At 37.5% G+C, this 20,122-nt stretch overlaps 1 protein-coding gene across 1 annotated transcript in view; it reads left to right on the forward strand.

The window, feature by feature from the left end:
- The window catches only part of gphnb (gephyrin b), a 224,793-nt gene that overhangs the window by 155,067 nt on the left and 49,604 nt on the right, over nt 1–20,122 (forward strand). The window contains 3 exon segments of the mRNA XM_062034299.1: nt 1,615–1,671; nt 4,613–4,655; nt 13,001–13,138. Of these exon segments, the coding sequence (XP_061890283.1) occupies nt 1,615–1,671; nt 4,613–4,655; nt 13,001–13,138 (238 nt within the window).

The following is a 20,122-nucleotide window of genomic DNA, read 5'->3' on the forward strand; positions in this document are numbered from 1 at the left end:
TTTTTCCATAACTTTAGTTTATTTATTTTGGAAAACCTTGTTACATTGTTTAATGCATCCAGTGGGGCATCACAACAAAATTAGGCATAATAATGTGTTGATTCCACGACTGTATATATCGGTATCGGTTGATATCGGAATCGGTAATTAAGAGTTGGACAATATCGGAATGTCGGATATCGGCAAAAAAGCCTTTATCGGACATCTCTACTAATAAGTAATAATTCTGAGGTTATTGGGGGAAGACTCTTAGTTAATGGCTTACTGGTTGTATAATAAGGCCATGCAGAATAAGGCATAAATAAGTACTCAATAATGACTCATTAAGTTAATATGTTACTAATTTGCATGTTAATAAGCAACTAATTAATGGTGAATATGTGTTCCCCATACTAAAGTGTTACAAATGTTTCATTTCATTTGATAACACCAAATTAAAAACTGTTGTCAAAATTAACGCTGGTGCATCGTCACACTCCTACTTGTCCACATGTGGCAAAAATCTTCTCTTTCTTCAAATTTGACAAAATGATGACCTTCTCATGCTCACAAATGGAATGTCGTGGAATACAATTCACCGTTCTATAACTGCAAGTGTGCTACTCGCCAAAAGTCGGGAGATATTCAGCTAGCGGGCGAAATTTTCAGATGAAGCTAATGTTACGGTATTTTGACATTTTAACTAGAGATGTCCGATAAATGAGTTAAAATGTAATATCGGAAATTATCGGTATCAGTTTTTTTATCATCAGTATCTGGTTTTTTTGTGTTTTATTTTGTTTGTTTGTTTTTTTTTATTAAATCAACATAAAAAACACAAGATACACTTACAATTAGTGCACCAACCCAAAAAACCTCCCTTCCCCATTTACACTCATTCACACAAAAGGGTCGTTTCTTTCTGTTATTAATATTCTGGTTCCTACATTATATATCAATATATATCAATACAGTCTGCAGGGATACAGTCCGTAAGCACACATGATTGTGCGTGCTGCTGGTCCACTAATAGTACTAACCTTTAACAGTTAATTTTACTAATTTTCATTCATTACTAGTTTCTATGTAACTGTTTTTATATTGTTTTTCTTTCTTTTTTATTCAAGAAAATGTTTTTAATTTATTTATCTTATTTTATTTTATTAATTTTTTTTAAAAGTACCTTATCTTCACCATACCTGGTTGTCCAAATTAGGCATAATAATGTGTTAATTCCACACGACTGTATACATCGGTTGATATCGGTATCGGGTGATATCGGTATCGGTAATTAAAGAGTTGGACAATATCGGAATATTGGATATCGGCAAAAAGCCATTATCGGACTTCCCTAATTTTAACGTGTCAGTACTTTTTACACGACTTGCTGCTCTCCAACAAGAATGGCAACATTCCCACCAGGCTAAGCACCGCCGACATGCATTCCTCCTTCCTTCCCTTTCCTGCTCCATCTTTGTGGCTTCTCTCTGTTGTCCTGCCAGGGTTGTCCTGAACGTGTGTGTGTGTGTGTGCGCGTGTGTGTGCGCGTGTGTGTGTGTGTGTGTGTGCGTGTAGTGTTGTGGTTGCCAGGACAGATGCACTGATGCCTGTGATTCGATGCTTTATCTCCACTAGCTCCAGTGTAGGTTGGAGGGGCTTAAAGATGATCGCAGGAGGACCTTCAGCTCTCGAGTAACTATCCCGCCCCCCACCCACCCCGCTGCCCTTTGCCTCACCCTCCTCTGAGGAGCGCGCAAAACAAACCCTCTCCCTCTCTCTTCCTCCCCCCTTCTGTGGTCCCGCACCAAGCCCTTCTTCTTCTTCTCGTTCCCATTCTGTGATTTCTCTCCATGCAAGAGTCTGTCTGTCCGTCGTTGGCTTTGTCCGTCTGTCCCCGCGGTCGACATGAGTCTGCTTCCACTAGCAACGTCTGGTTGTGTTGGATGTGTGTCAAGTAGATGCCATCAGGCCGCTCTCGTGGTCTTTATTGTTTCTTTTTGTGCCGCAAATGTCTGGGCTCTGTAGTTTAGTCAAGTCTGTGCTTTCTATTTCTGTTCTTTTCTTTAACTCTGCGGGCTGTGGAGCCACTCCATGCTCATTCTTCAACTTGCTGTCCCCCCCCTGACTCGTCTTATATGTCCCCCCGTCTGTCCGTGCACTCACGTCCCTCTCATCCCACCCATCCTCCCGCCCACTCACCTTGGCTGTTTGCTGGCGGCGAGGGAGGGGAGGAGAGATAAAGGCTTGTTTTAGTTGAACAAAGACTTCATAAGCATGACTCACACGGTTCACGAGACTCCTTTTGGAATTGTGTGAGACAGCCATAGTCCGTTTGTTCGGCGTTAAGAGGGGGGAAATGACAGTTAAACCTCAGATTACCCAAAATTATATAGATTAATTATTGCTTGGCAATGTTGATTTTACAGAAGTTTAAATGATCCCAAAGCCATGTGCAACCCGAACATTGACTATACACACATACTCTTAGGACCCTCCCGCTTATAAAAGTGTCATAAGTCAATAATATATACATTCGTGGTCAAAAGTTTACATACACGTGTAAAGAACATAATGTCATGACTGTCTTGAGTTTCCAATCATTTCTACAACTCTTATTTTTTTGTGATAGAGTGATTGGAGCACATACTTGTTGGTCACCCAAAACATTCATGAAGTTTGGTTCTTTTATGAATTTATTATGGGTCTACTGAAAAATGGACCCAATCTGCTGGGTCAAAAGTCAGCAATGTTAATATTTGCTTACATGTCCCTTGGCAAGTTTCACTGCAATAAGGCGCTTTTGGTAGCCATCCACAAGCTTCTGGTTGAATGTTTGACCACTCCTCTTGACAAAATTGGTGCAGTTCAGCTAAATTTGTTGGTTTTCTGACATGGACTTGTTTCTTCAGCATTGTCCACACGTTTAAGTCAGGACTTAGGTAAGGCCATTCTAAACCCTTAATTCTAACCTGATTTAGCCATTCCTTTACCACTTTTGACGTGTGTTTGGGGTCATTGTCCTGTTGGAACACCCAACTGCGCCCAAGACCCAACCTCCGGGCTGATGATTTTAGGTTGTCCTGAAGAATTTGGAGGTAATCCTCCTTTTTCATTGTCCCATTTACTCTCTGTAAAGCACCAGTTCCATTGGCAGCAAAACAGGCCCAGAGCATAATACTACCACCACCATGCTTGACGGTAGGATTGGTGTTCCTGGAATTAAAGGCCTCACCTTTTCTCCTCCATACATATTGCTGGGTATTGTGGCCAAACAGCTCAATTTTTGTTTCATCTGACATCACATGGACAATGATAAGACCTTCTGGAGGAAAGTTTTGTGGTCAGATGAAACAAAAATTGAATTAAGGGTTTAGAATGGCCTTCCCAAAGTCCTGACTTAAACGTGTGGACAATGCTGAAGGAAAGAGTCCATGTCAGAAAACCAACAAATTTAGCTGAACTGCACCAGTTTTGTCAAGAGTCGTCGTCAACAATTCAACCAGAAGCTTGTGGATGGCTACCAAAAGCACCTTATTGCAGTGAAACTTGCCAAGGGACATGTAACCAAATATTAACATTGCTGTATGTATACTTTTGACCCAGCAGATTTGCTCACATTTTCAGTAGAGCCATAATAAATTCATAAAAGAACCAAACTTCATGAATGTTTTTTGTGACCAACAAGTATGTGCTCCAATCACTCTATCACAAAAAAATAAGAGTTGTAGAAAATATTGTAAACTCAAGACAGCCATGACATTATGTTCTTTACAAGTGTATGTAAACTTTTGATTGCGACTATATATATATATATATATATATATATATATATATATATATATATATATATATATATATATATATATATATATATATATATATATATATATATATTTATACATACAGTATATATATATTTTTATTTATTTATATATGTATATATATATATATATTTATATATATATATATATATATATATATATATATATATATATATATATATATATATATATATACACACAGTATATATGTATATGTATATACTTTAATATTGATTCTATTTGTACATTGTGCTATCTTTTATTTTTGCAAAATTGACCAGTAAATGATGATTGTTACTGTATTTATAATTATTGGGGACACTCCTGCTTATTTTGGATTTTGTTACCATATATCTCTTTATAGCATAAAACAAGAAGGCAGCAAGCTCCCCTGCTCTCCTCCCATCCTCTTTTTGCAGCCGAGTGCAACATTTGAAACTGGACCTTACATTTCCACAACATCTTGATGTTGGCACCGTGACTACATTTGGAATGTCCTACGTTAAACGTCACTCTGTATGTTGCTGCCTTTGTCCTCATAGTCGTCTTAGTGCAACGCGATGATCGTGTCACGTATTCATCGGCGATGTTAACGACGACGTAGTAGTGCCCAGTGTAAGCTGCAGTCGGCTGGCGATCGCCACGGAGATGCAGCCGTCTCCAAACAGCAGGACAAAGCGCAGTGTGTCGTGACGTGACACTTTGTCATCACTCGCGTGTCAAGGATAGCACCACTGTTTATCTCCAATTTCCACTGCTCTCTCTCTCCTTTCTCTCCTTGCATCCTCTATGTCTCTCTCCCCATCCTCTAGGTGCAGTCAAGATGCAGCAGCAAAGAAAATATCCTAAGATCAAGTGAGTGCTCAGGTTTTTTTACGCTCTCTAAAAAATGTTTAACAGCAGATGTGACATATTCATAAAAAAAATGATTGCAGATATAGAGCTCTGGATGGCATTCATCGAAATAACGGAGGAAATGACCAATGCAATAGATCAGGGGTGCAGCTTGGTTTTTTTCGGCCCCTTGACACCTTCTAGAGACAGAATAAAAACACAAAAAAACTGCATGCTGAAATATGCAAGCCAAACTTAACTAACAGTTAGAACGTCTTAAGTACCAAGTCATTGGACTATGAAGCATACTCATGTAAAATTTGCTTAAAAAGTAAGCATGGTAGTGTTAGCATGTGTCAGGTACCAAGTTGTATGACTCTGAGGTGTTTTTAATCTTCAGGGCTTCCCTCAAGTTTGGACCTGTAATGGCCTCAGTCATAAAAATGTTAAAAATAAGTCTTTTTTATTTTTTTTTTCAATGCATAAATCTATCTGTCGATATGTTTAATTTTGTTCAAGAAAACCCTGTTTTTTGTGGCAACAACACAAAATATGCAATACTTTACCTTAAATAGGTCAATAATTCATAACATTAATTTTGATTCATTATTATTTTTTGAGCGGTAACAGTTTAAAAAAAAAAATATTCCAGTACAATTCTGAGTGATCCAAAAGGGCCCCACTCATAATTTTTTTTAAAAATAAGTCTTTTTTTTTCCTATGCTTAAATCTCTAAATTATCTTCATATCTATTTGTCGATATGTTTAATTTTGTTTTAAAAAAAACACCTGTTTTTTTGTGGCAACAACACAAAATACACAATACTTTACCTTAAATAGGTCAATAATCCATAACATTAATTTTGATTCATTATTATTTTTTGAGCGGTGACAGTTTAAAAAAAAATTAAAAAAAATCCCAGTGAAATTCTCAGTGATCCAAAAGGGCCCCACTCATAAAAATATTAAAAATAAGTTAGTTTTTTTCCAATGCTTAAATCTCTAGATGAACTTCATATCTATTCCTTCGATATGTTTAATTTTGTTCAAGAAAACCCTGTTTTTTGTGGCAACAACACAAAATATACAATACTTTACCTTAAATTGGCCAATAATTCATAACATTAATTTTGATTCATTATTATTTTTTGAGCGGTGACAGTTTAAAAAAAAAAAAAAATCCCAGTGAAATTGTAAGTGATCCTAAAGGGCCCCACTCATAAAAATAAGTTTGTTTTTTTCCAATGCTTAAATCTCTAGATTAACTTCATATCTATTTGTCTATGTTTAATTTTGTTTGTTTTTTAAACTGTTTTTTTGTGGCAACAACACAATATATACAATAATTTACCGTAAATAGGTCAATAATTCATAACATTAATTTTGATTCATTATTATTTTTTGAGCGGTGACAGTTTTTTAAAAAAAAACATTCCAGTACAATTCTCAGTGATCCAAAAGGGCCACACTCATAAAAATTTTAAAAATAAGTATTATTTTTTTCCAATGCTTAAATCTCTAAATTAACTTCATATCTATTTGTCGATATGTTTAATTTTGTTTGTTTTTTAAACTGTTTTTTTGTGGCAACAACACAATATATACAATAATTTACCGTAAACAGGTCAATAATTCATAACATTAATTTTGATTCATTATTATTTTTTGAGCGGTGACAGTTTTTAAAAAAAAACATTCCAGTACAATTCTGAGTGATCCAAAAGGGCCCCACTCATAATTTTTTTTAAAAATAAGTCTTTTTTTTTCCTATGCTTAAATCTCTAAATTATCTTCATATCTATTTGTCGATATGTTTAATTTTGTTTTTAAAAAAACACATGTTTTTTTGTGGCAACAACACAAAATACACAATACTTTACCTTAAATAGGTCAATAATCCATAACATTAATTTTGATTCATTATTATTTTTTGAGCGGTGACAGTTTAAAAAAAAAAAAAAAAAATCCCAGTGAAATTCTCAGCGATCCAAAAGGGCCCCACTCATAAAAATATTAAAAATAAGTTAGTTTTTTTCCAATGCTTAAATCTCTAGATGAACTTCATATCTATTCCTTCGATATGTTTAATTTTGTTCAAGAAAACCCTGTTTTTTGTGGCAACAACACAAAATATACAATACTTTACCTTAAATTGGCCAATAATTCATATCATTAATTTTGATTCATTATTATTTTTTGAGCGGTGACAGTTTGAAAAAAAAAAAAAATCCCAGTGAAATTCTAAGTGATCCTAAAGGGCCCCACTCAAAAAAATAAGTTTGTTTTTTTCCAATGCTTAAATCTCTAGATTAACTTCATATCTATTTGTCGATATGTTTAATTTTGTTTGTTTTTTAAACTGTTTTTTTGTGGCAACAACACAATATATACAATAATTTACCGTAAATAGGTCAATAATTCATAACATTAATTTTGATTCATTATTATTTTTTGAGCGGTGACAGTTTTAAAAAAAAAAACATTCCAGTACAATTCTCAGTGATCCAAAAGGGCCCCACTCATAAAAATTTTAAAAATAAGTATTATTTTTTTCCAATGCTTAAATCTCTAAATTAACTTCATATCTATTTGTCGATATGTTTAATTTTGTTTGTTTTTTAAACTGTTTTTTTTGTGGCAACAACACAATATATACAATAATTTACCGTAAATAGGTCAATAATTCATAACATTAATTTTGATTCATTATTATTTTTTGAGCGGTGACAGTTTTTAAAAAAAACATTCCAGTACAATTCTCAGTGATCCAAAAGGGCCCCACTCATAAAAATGTTAAAAATAAGTATTATTTTTTTTCAATGCTTAAATCTCTAAATTAACTTCATATCTATTTGTCGATACGTTTAATTTTGTTTTTAAAAAAACACCTGTTTTTTTGTGGCAACAACACAAAATATACAATACTTTACCTTAAATAGGCTAATAATTCATAACATTAATTTTGACTCACTATTATTTTTTGAGCTGTGACAGTTTAAAAAAAAAAAAAAAATCCCAGTGAAATTCTCAGTGATCCAAAAGGGCCCCGCTCATAAAAATATTAAAAAATAAGTTTGTTTTTTTCCAATGCTTAAATCTCTAGATTAACTTCACATCTATCCGTCCATATATTTAATTCTTTTCAAGAAAACCCTGTTTTTTGTGGCAACAACACAAAATATACAATACTTTACCTTAAATAGATCAATAATTCATAACATTGATTTTGATTAATTTTTTTTTTTTCAGGTGACAGTTTTTTTTTTAAAAATCCCAGTAAAATTCTCAGTAATACTCATAAAAATGTTAAGAATAAGTCATACATTGTTTTTTTTCTTTATTTTTATGTTGATGTTATTATAGAACACTTGTTTTTTTATTGCAAACACATGCAATATGCAGTTATTATTAAGTGTAATATTTGATGTGAAGCACTTGGGAGTTCTCAAAAGGTCAAAAATTCATAACAACATTGATTTTGATTCATTATTTTTGGGGCAATGACAGTCTCAGTGGCCTTGTGGTTAGAGTGTCCGCCCTGAGATCGGTAGGTCGTGAGTTCAAACCCCGGCCGAGTCATACCAAAGACTATAAAAATGGGACCCATTACCTACCTGCTTGGCACTCAGCATCAAGGGTTGGAATTGGGGGTTAAATCACCAAAAATGAATCCCGAGCGCTTCCACCGCTGCTGCTCACTGCTCCCCTCACCTCCCAGGGGATGAATAAGGGGATGGGTCAAATGCAGAGGACAAATTTCACCACACCTAGTGTTTGTGTGACAATCATTGGTACTTTAACTTAACTTTAACTTTAACTTTTAAAGAAAAAAACAACCTGCAACTTTTTCCTGTTACATTTCACCTGTTTGCTCTTTTATTCCATTTTTTAATGTATTTTATATGTAATAGTATTTTTACAATGGGCCGTTAAAAATTATCTGCAATTTGGACACCTCTGTTCTACAGTTTACCTAAAAATAGTAGAAAGAACAGAATATGTCCTCACCCAAAAGCCTGCTTTAAAACAAAAAATTGCTGGTGAGACGAAGCCTAAATTGCCTGTATGAATATGTTGCTCCTTGCCACGTTGTGTACTCTTTGCACAGCCCTTATTTGTGCTGGTGATGTGACAATTACTGCACCGTTTGTGCGTTTGTTAGGCCGCGTTACGCGCGACTGTTTCTGCCTATGTGATGTTTTGCCAGGAAGTTGTTAAGCCTCATGTCGAGCAGCGGAATGTGTGCAAGTGTGTGTTTAAAGGCAAGAAATTGGGTCAAGGGAAATCAAAGCGTTGCACCGATTCGTCGCTGTGAGGCAACAAGAGCGAGCGAGCGAGAGGGAGGGAGAACTATAGAGAGCCAGATTACATATTAGTCACACCTTCTTTCTTCTTGTTTTACCTTTGCTATCATTAGAGGGCTATTCTTAGAGCAACATGGCTGCTATCAAGCGCCGCCATCATACACTCCGATATACGCACAAATTACTCAACAACATTGGATTTTGTTAAAAAGGGTTGAATGTCAGCCTCGGAATAGAACAGATGCTGAAGTGTGCACTTCAAAGTGCAGTAGGCCACACCATGGGGCTGGAATCCTTAAAAGGACTCTAATGCAACCAGCATTAACCTTCCCCAGTCTCCTTGATGTGCACCTTGGCGGCAGTGTTGGCTTACCCTTCCCCACTTTTGCCTTCCTGAACATTATTCATCGTGAATTTGGTTTTACTTGACCGATATTCACTATGTAACAGTCTCTCCAGGAATGTGGCACATCGCGATCGCACAAATCCAACCAATGGCAACTTTGCCCACTTAATATGTAACAATATATCAACTCTTTATTGATGAAACGACCCCATTGACCTACTTCCGGTTCATGTCTACTCGGGGTGCACAAAGAAATCGATTCACTTTTATTTTTGTCATCCCAATTCGAAATCTATTCATCATTTTCAAAAATTGATTGAAAATATGTACACTATATTGCCAAAAGTATTTGGCCACCTGCCTTGACTCGCATATGAACTTGAAGTGCCATCCCATTCCTAACCCATAGGGTTCAATATGATATCGGTCCACCTTTTGCAGCTATTACAACTTCAACTCTTCTGGGAAGGCTGTCCACAAGGTTGCGGAGTGTGTTTATAGGAATTTTCCACCATTCTTCCAAAAGCGCATTGGTGAGGTCACACACTAAAGTTGGTCGAGAAGTCCTGGCTCTCAGTCTCCGTTCTAATTCATCCCAAAGGTGTTCTATCGGGTTCAGGTCAGGACTCTGTGCAGGCCAGTCAAGTTCATCCACACCAGACTCTGTCATCCATGTCTTTATGGACCTTGCTTTGTGCACTGGTGCACAGTCATGTTGGAAGAGGAAGGGGCCCGCTCCAAACTGTTCCCACAAGGTTGGGAGCATGGAATTGTCCAAAATGTTTTGGTATCCTGGAGCATTCAAAGTTCCTTTCATTGTAACTAAGGGGCCAAGCCTAACTCCTGAAAAACAACCCCACACCATAATTCCTCCTCCACCAAATTTGACACTCGGCACAATGCAGTCCAAAATGTACCGTTCTCCTGGCAGATTGCCAGATGGAAAAGCGTGATTTATCACTCCAGAAAAAGCGTCTCCACTGCTCTAGAGTCCAGTGGCGACGTGCTTTACACCACTGCATCCGACGCTTTGCATTGGAATTGGTGATATATGGCTTAGATGCAGCTGCTCGGCCATGGAAACCCATTCCATGAAGCTCTCTGCGTACTGTACATGGGGTAATTGGAAGGTCACATGAAATTTGGAGCTCTGTAGCAACTGACTGTGCAGAAAGTCTTTGCACTATGCGCTTCAGCGTCTGCTGACCTCTCTCTGTCAGTTTACGTGGCCACCACTTCGTGGCTGAGTTGCTGTTGTTCCCAAACTCTTCCATTTTCTTATAATAAAGCCGACAGTTGACTTTGGAATATTTAGGAGCGAGGAAATTTCACCACTGGATTTGTTGCACAGGTGGCATCCTATGACAGTTCCACGCTGGAAATCACTGAGCTCCTGAGAGCGGCCCATTCTTTCACAAATGTTTGTAGAAACAGTCTCCATGCCTAAGTGCTTGATTTTATACACCTGTGGCCGGGCCAAGTGATTAGGACACCTGATTCTGATCATTAGGGTGGGTGGCCAAATACTTTTGGCAATATAGTGTATATTCATGTAATACATTTAAAAAAAAACATGTTTTAGGCCATATACATGCAACCACAAGGAGCTTTTGTCACCCGTTTAAAAAAAATGAATTATACTGCCGTACTTTCAGGGTTCTAGAGCGCACCGGTATTTAAGCCACACCCACCAAATTTTAGAAAAAATAAATATTTTTACATATATTAGCCGCACCAGGCCATAAGCCGCAGATATACACTACCGTTCAAAAGTTTGGGGTCACCCAAACAATTTTGTGGAATAGCCTTCATTTCTAAGAACAAGAATAGACTGTCGAGTTTCAGATGAAAGTTCTCTTTTTCTGGCCATTTTGAGCGTTTAATTGACCCCACAAATGTGATGCTCCAGAAACTCAATCTGCTCAAAGGAAGGTCAGTTTTGTAGCTTCTGTAACGAGCTAAACTGTTTTCAGATGTGTGAACATGATTGCACAAGGGTTTTCTAATCATCAATTAGCCTTCTGAGCCAATGAGCAAACACATTGTACCATTAGAACACTGGAGTGATAGTTTCTGGAAATGGGCCTCTATACACCTATGTAGATATTGCACCAAAAACCAGACATTTGCAGCTAGAATAGTCATTTACCACATTAGCAATGTATAGAGTGTATTTCTTTAAAGTTAAGACTAGTTTAAAGTTATCTTCATTTAAAAGTACAGTGCTTTTCCTTCAAAAATAAGGACATTTCAATGTGACCCCAAACTTTTGAACGGTAATGTATACCGGTACAAAACTTTCTGTAAATGTTTATTTACATACCTTAATTTCAATTATTTTATTTTCCAAACGGTGCCTTTAACACAGCAGTAAAACGGATAATCAAACAAAACAGAAGTCATGGACCCACTATCTGCGGAAGCTAGCTCTCCAATCAGCTAAACAGACTCAATAAATCCACGGTGACATTTTGGTGAATTTACTGAGGAATTTGTGAAACTGAAACAATGCAAAAATACTGCCATTGTAAGTAATTAATACTGACCCAGACACTCTTAAACGTGTTGGCATATTAGCCAATGCTAACAACGCTAGCTTGATTACATTACGATAGCACATACAAATATGCATGAAAACACTCAGGACAGTTTAGTAAGTAAGAATTGTTTTAGTTATATTGTAAAACTTACAAACGTTGCTGGGAGTGATGAATTAAAAATCCTTTCGAGCAGAAACGCTATGGACGAGTAGTAGACGAAACGCGATATACTTCCGGTCCAAAGGACAAAAGTGAGCAGTGAGCAAACTCGTCCAAAAAATGGCGCCATAGCACAAACAATACCACACCTTTTCAGTGTCTCTGTCGGGTGTTGAAAACCACTTGTTGAATATAAAACATTATGGCCATCAGCGAAGGAAAATCCATAAATTAGCTGCACCGTTTTATAAACCGCAGGGTTCAAATTGCAATGTGTGTAATTACGAATTGGGCATTTTTTAAATAATATCCACAAATTTCACTGAGCAGGTTGTGTTGTGTGTGACCATGTGAGTTGACTTTTTGTGATGGTAAAAAAAAAAAATTCTGCCCTATGACTAGGAAATGTTGTTTGGATTGGGTCATATAGTTACATGGTTTGCTTGTATGTTATAAATGTGCACATCATGGTCAGTTACCTGAGTTTTTTACTTTGTCCACGTGTCAGACCCCTGGGTATTTAAATTTAAACATGAATACACCGCGCACGGCCAGGTTGCTTATTGAAATTGAACCAAATTGAAGTTTCTGGTGGGCCGCATTTGGCCCGCGGGCCGTGGTTGGGACACCACTGGCTTATATTATGTACAGTATATAAAATAGGAAGGAAAACACTTTTAGAGAAACAGTGTAATTACAAGTAGACTGTACAAATATAATGATGAATAATACAACAATGTGTATGTGGAGGTTGATCTTGGTTGCCAAAGTTGGTGACGCAAATCTGAATTTTTATCAGGTACTTTTTTCCTCAAGTGACTCATGGACCTAAAGGGTAAAAAACATCTTGAGTGGTTCGTGTTCAGGCTGAGATTCAATCCAGCTTGAGCTTTTTCAAATTGCATTTTATATTGAACTGTACTGCGTTATCTATTTGGTTGTTTTCTTTTTTTTTTTTTTTAAACATGTGGAAATGGTCATGAGAGGTAAAATATGTGATGTCCCGCTCTTCCTCAGGTCACAGTGCTGTAGACATCACCAAGGTGGCCCGGAGACATCGCATGTCCCCCTTCCCCCTCACCTCCATGGACAAGGCCTTCATCACTGTGCTGGAGATGACCGCCGTCCTGGGCACTGAGATCATCAACTACAGAGGTGAGCACCGTGGATGCTTTTATTTTGAAATACTGCAACCTTCCAGTAGACGAAAGTGAACATAGTGTTCTCGCCGCCCTGTCGTTTGCAATGTCCTTGTCTGCCGCTTGCTCCTGAATAGGCTTGAATGTTTGCTGATGTAGCAACATGCTAACGCTAACTTCAAATGGCAACTGGTGAATACTATGGGAAACACACACACACACACACTCACACTTGCTCTAAGGGGCTTTACAACTCGCAAGCAAACACAAAAAAAACTGGATTGCTAAGTAATGCAGTGAGTAAACCAGTTGGTTCAAGTTTAGAGGTGGGAAAAATTTCCACATGAAACTATATTGCGAAACAATATACATTGTTAATGTCTTATAGTGGACCTACAAGGATTTTAATCTAACTTTAAAACACTTCTGTGTGGTCTAGATCAGGGGTTCTTAACCTCCTTGATCTCGGGGCCCAAATTTTCCACGAAAGAGTGGCCCGGGTCCCACTCAAATATGAACACTGAATTAGTAAACTTACTCTTGAATTTATTTGTATTCAATAATTTTATTGAACCAACTTACAGTTTAACAGGTTAACAACCTTGTCAAGTTATATGAAACCATGTGAATATTATTATTTAATTAACACATACAGTAAACCTTAGACTTAGATCAGGCTGATTAGAAAAAGCAAGTACAAATCAAATATACTGCATAAAAAGGGATTAATAACTAATGAAAAATAAATATACATACATACAAGTATTTAGTGCTGAAATAAACTAAATTAATAATAAAAAACAATAAATATGTTTCTTAACTAAACTTTCCATAAAATTAAAGTTCAAATAAAAATACAGCTTCACCACTTTAGTCATATTTTTTTGCGCTTCTCCACGACTTTAGCTCCAGACTTCTTCTGTTTGTTTGATATTGTCATTACTGCCACAAATGGTGGAAATGTGTATTACAACTGAGTATCGCTGCGACCCATACGGGCCTCAGCTGAGAAACAGGTATTTTTTTTGCGGCTCTCTAGAGGGTGCTCGCGGCTCAACAATGGGTTATGGTTAACCCTATGGTTAAGAAACACTGGTCGAGCTGAGTGTTTCTTAACGCGAGCACCCCCTAGAGGGCTGCCAAAAAATGTGTTCATCAGCTATGTCCGTATGGTCTCAGTTTTAACACCTTTCCACCAAGTCTGGAGCTAAAGTCATAGAGAAGTTTTTTAAGTGCAAAAATTATGACTAAAGTGGGGAAGCTGTATTTTCATTTGCACTCAAATTTTAGTTAACAAAACATATTATTTTTTATTATTAATTTAGTTTAAATTGATTCATTTTAGCACTGTGTATTTGTATGTACATTTATTTTTCAACAGTTTGTATGATTCCTCTCTTTTGCAGTATATTTGATTAGTTTTAATTTTTGTAATCAGCCTGACCTAAGCCTTGATAATAATCATTGTGATTAACACAAGCTTTCATACCATTTGACAAGGTGTATCCTGTTAAACTGTATAAATATTGAATTTGATTAAAATCAAAAGTAAAATTACTAATTTAGTGTTACTGTTCGAGTGTGGCCCAGGCCCCTCTGGAAAAGTTGGGCCCCGACGTTAAATTGGTGAAGAACTCCTGGTCTAGATAATACGTATTGGATATATCTTTTGGTGTAAATGTAGCTTCACAGTCTCTATTACAACCCGTTTTTTTGAGTCTGTCTGCAAGATGTTTGTTTCTGGAGGCGTTCCCAGACTGCAAAGGAAACCATGCCACACCCTCTCCAAAACAATTCTGAATTTATCTTTTGAAAATGTACACAGTTTAAATATGTATCTTAAAGTTGTCACCGTTATTCTATTTCTCCACAAGGTCGAAAATCAACTTCATAAACATTGTATGTATTCACCCGGTCACAACAATCGGTACACCTGCACACTTGCCAATTGATACAGAGAGTGCATAAAAAAACTGCTTTTAGTCGAATTAATGTGACTACATGTTGCATGTCAGTGTTATTATGCGATTAGCTAAAAATAATATTTAATCGTACCATTTTTTTTAGCCTCAGTTTATTTTTATATTTTAGTGGCAGGAAGCTTCATCTACTTTCTGTATAAATTGCAATACAGGTAGTTGGAAATAAATAACTTGAATTAAATTGTCATTTAGTTTACATATATTCAACTAGTATTTTTTAAACTTTATTTAATATGTATCACTGAACTATATAGAATATTGCAATATATCGTTTTGTGACTCAAGTATCGTGATGCATATCATGAAGTCCTAACTTAAGTTACAAATCTCCCGGATTCTGATGTTTGTATGTCCGTAAAATACTGCAGCTTTTGCCCAGAAGTTGAAAAAATGCCGGGGGGGGGGGTTGATCAACAATCACTTATTAAAACTAAGCTTTCACTCACACACACACACACACACACACACACACACACACACACACACACACACACACACACACACACACACACACACACAGAGCTTGCCTCTCTCACATTACTTGACATTTCCTTGTTCCCCGCGTCATAATCCATACATATGCAGACTCTCAGACTGCCGGGAAATAGAACTCTTCAAGCCGGAACCAGCCGGGAAATAGAACTCTTCAAGCCGGAACCAGTGTTGTTTTCGTCAACGATGACGATGACGAAATCATTTCGTTGACGCCACTTTTTTTCATGACTATAACGAGACGGTGACGAGATAAACATGTCTCTCTGATGACGAAAACATGACGAGACGTGTGTGAGTTTTCGTTGACGAGAACGGACGAAAATGTTAGTGGGTAATCTGTCAGACGTTTAAAATGCATGACATTTCTGTTTATTGTGTGTGTCAATTAAAACCACGCCCACCAACTGGCGTGCAGCGCACAACGTGCTCAACACGTCAGAATGTTGTTACTCATCAGGCAACGTACCGTGATGGCGGCGCCAGTTTCAACACAGGGGCTCGGTGGTCGCAAACGTAGAGACGACATATGGGTGTATTTTAAATATAACCCAGCAGATAATAAAACAGAGTGTATTGTGAAGGAAGACGGTGACAAATGTGGCCACAAAATATGCGGGAAAAATACGACCAACCTTAAAGGCCTACTGAAATGAATTTTTTTTATTTAAACGGGGATAGCAGATCTATTCTATGTGTCATACTTGATCATTTCGCGATATTGCCATATTTTTGCTGAAAGGATTTAGTATAGAACAACGACGATAAAGATTGCAACTTTTGGTATCTGATAAAAAAAAGGCTTGCACCTACCGGAAGTAGCGTGACGTAGTCAGTTGAACATATACGCAAAGTTCCCTATTGTTTACAATGATGGCCGCATGAAGTGAGAGAGATTCGGACCGAGAAAGCGACAATTTCCCCATTAATTTGAGCGAGGATGAAAGATTTGTGGATGAGTAAAGTGCAAGTGAAGGACTAGTGGGGAGTTGAAGCTATTCAGATAGGGAAGATGCTGTGAGAGCCGGGGGTGACCTGATATTCAGCTGGGAATGACTACAACAGTAAATAAACACAAGACATATATATACTCTATTAGCCACAACACAACCAGGCTTATATTTAATATGCCACAAATTAATCCTGCATAATAACACCTGCGTGTTTGTTATGCTAGCTCCTAGCTCCTCTGCTAGCTCCTAGCTCCATAGAACACGCCAATACAATTCAAACACCCGATCAACACACACAATCACTCAGCCCAAAAGACCGTTTACCTAACCCAAGGTTCATAAAGCTTATATATTTTTAAAAAGTTACGTACGTGACGCGCACGTACGGTACGGTACGTGTTATGCTAGCTCCTAGCTCCTCTGCTAGCTCCTAGCTCCATAGAACACGCCAATACAATTCAAACACATGATCAACACACACAATCACTCAGCCCAAAAGACCGTTCACCTAACCCAAGGTTCATAAAGCTTATATATTTAAAAAAAGTTACGTACATACGCAAAAAAAAGCCAAAGCTGCATACTCACAGTAGCACGTCTGCGTCTTTGTCATCCAAATCAAAGTAATCCTGGTAAGAGTCTGTGTTGTCCCAGTTCTCTACAGGCGTCTGTGTATCCAAATCAAAAGTCCTCCTGGTTAGAGTCTCTGTTATCCGAGTTCTTCCATCTTGACTGCATCTTTCGGGAATGTAAACAAAGAAGCGCCGGCTGTGTACTGTTGTTGCTGACTACGTTCGAAAAATACGTCCATTTCGCACCGACAACTTTCTTCTTTGCTTCCTCGGCTTCCTTCTCCATAATGCAATGAACATGATTGAAACAGATTCACGAACACAGATGTCCAGAATACTGTGGAATTATGAAATGAAAACAGAGCTTTTTCGTATCGGCTTCAATGTGGAAGGCATACCCGTGTTCGTCGGGCTACGTCACACGCATACGTCATCCTCAGAGGCGTTTCGAACCGGAAGTTTAGCGGCAAATTTAAAATGTCACTTTATAAGTTAACCCGGCCGTATTGGCATGTGTTATAATGTTAAGATTTCATCATTGATATATAAACTATCAGACTGCGTGGTCGGTAGTAGTGGGTTTCAGTAGGCCTTTAAGGCTCGCCACAAGGATATTTTTTCGAAGGTAAGTTACAAATGCTGTTAACATAATCGATAAATGTCATAGTAAGCTAATACATTAGTACGTTTTCCACATACTCCTGGCGCAAATGGGCTGCTAACTTCAGGCTAAAGTTAGCTTTTGTTACGCTAGCGTCAATTCATTATGTGTGTGTTACTTTAGCAGCATGTTTACATTCAGTGACGGTGTGGTTATCTCTTTGTGAGTACCTTCTGTCAGCACGTAACTTGATATGTTAAACAGGTCGAGTTACTGTTATACGTAGAGTCTGCCAGCTTTAGCCTAAAAGCCACAAGTGACGTTGTGCAGCCCCATTAAGGAATCAAGAATTAATTGATTATTTTATTACATGGTTTGCACAAATGAAAGAGAGTGGGGTTGTATGATATCTGTTGTAATTGCACTGGCAGACAGGGCCAAGTTGAGCATATGTGTTCCTCATCCATTACTCATATTTTGTGCATGTTTATGTTCATTGTACTTTAACAAATTCTGAGAAATAAAGCCACAATTGCTGAAGTAGAATGTTTTTGTTTTTTGGCTTTTTTGGAGTAATGAACTTTGATTCCACTGTTACCACTTTATCTGTGTGTAATACACAATCCTTGGATCAGAAATTTGCTGTTGGGTGGAAACCTTATATGTCTAAAACCATTCCTGTATTGTTATTATTTGTGAAAATAGCAGATCTGCAAGCTTACAATGGGTTGAACTTATAGATCTGCTGCTATTTTCACAACTTATGTGTGACACTGCCCAACAGCAATCTCCAATACTTATTGACCTAAATTAATTTGTTAAAAGACTACACTTATATACTTATATTATACTTTTTATTCTTTTTTTTGGACTAAAACTAGACTAAAACCTTTTTGACTTTTCATCGACTAAAACTAGACTAAAACCCTTTTGAGTTTTCGTCGACTAAAACTGGACTAAAACTATCACATATAAAAGTGACTAAAATGTGACTAAAACTAATAAGCATTTTAGTCCAAAAGACTAAGACTAAATGTAAGATGGTTGTCAAAAACAACACTGGCCGGAACAAAGGAACACAATCGCGGATATGTTTTAAATCAATTTTAAAAACACAGGTGGAGTTGAAGAAAGAAAAAAAAGCATGTCCACATAACACACGCAAAGAGTAAAAAAATTTAAAAAAGACGCCATGGATGCGACTGTTGACAATGTGTAAAATTTAAAGACATCCCTATAATAATTATTTATGTATGTATTTATTAATATGTTCCTGTCTGGGTACGAAGAGACACAGCACAAAACAAGATATAAGGTACCAATAAACCAGTACAAGAATAAATAAGAAACTTAAAATGTCAGTTAAAATTGCAAATGTGAGCTAAAACGGCTGTTGTCAAAGTGGATAAACATGTTTCGAGCCTCGATGTGAAGAGAGTGAATGAGTCAATATTGCAGGGCTCCGGGGGTAGCGAGTTCCAAAGACGAGGGGTCAAGCGACTGCAGGCTCATGGTGGACCGTGAGAGGAAAGGACGATGAGGATGTGAGGAAGCAATATGGCGGGGTGAGGTTATGGCCTTGAAAGTCGATTATTTTAAACAGGATGTATTAGACGGGCGGTGGTGTGCTGTAGGAAAGGCTCTCTGGTGGTTGTTTTGGAGTGATTTAATGCAGTGTTTCTTAACCATTGTGGGGCACCAAGCGCCCCCTGGAGGGCCACCAGAAAATATGTGTTTCTCAGCTGTGGTCCGTACGGGTCGCAGCAGTACTCAGTTGTAATACACTTTTCCACCACTTGTGGCAGTAATGGCAGTATCAAACAAACAGAAGAAGTCTGGAGCTAAAGTCATAGAAAAGTTTCTTCAGCGCAAAAATTATGACTAAAGTGGTGAAGCTGTATTTTCATTTGGAGGGGCGCCGGAAGGTCTCGCAGCAAGCTGGCGTGAGAGGCAATAATGTAAAAGCATCTTTAGGGTTAGCAAACCATTAGCATCCTTCCTGTTGTGTCTCAGGTAGCAGGAAATTGGATTAACCAAGTTGTTGAATTAACACCTCAGCAATGGCCGTTCTCTTCTGCACCGTTTGTAAGTTCAGGTTTTGCCAGTATCACTCCACCAAAACGGCAAACTGTGTCTTTGTAGAAAGAGTGAAGTCCTTGCTGGATAGAACCAAGTCTTTTTAGACTTGAAGAAGAGCTTCTGTCTAAACTGACTCACTTTAATTTCGCAGAAGGTTTCAATCTTACTTGTCCTACAGAAGACCATCAGTGAGGGTTGGTGGTACCTATCATCCTATCTTGAGTGGCCAGTAGGTGTTCCACAAGGCTCTATTCTGGGACCGGTATAGTTTTCTTTATATAGTCGTGGTCAAAAGTTTACATACACTTGTAAAGAACATAA

Source organism: Entelurus aequoreus, linkage group LG23 (assembly GCF_033978785.1).
Source record: "Entelurus aequoreus isolate RoL-2023_Sb linkage group LG23, RoL_Eaeq_v1.1, whole genome shotgun sequence".
NCBI lineage: Eukaryota > Metazoa > Chordata > Actinopteri > Syngnathiformes > Syngnathidae > Entelurus > Entelurus aequoreus.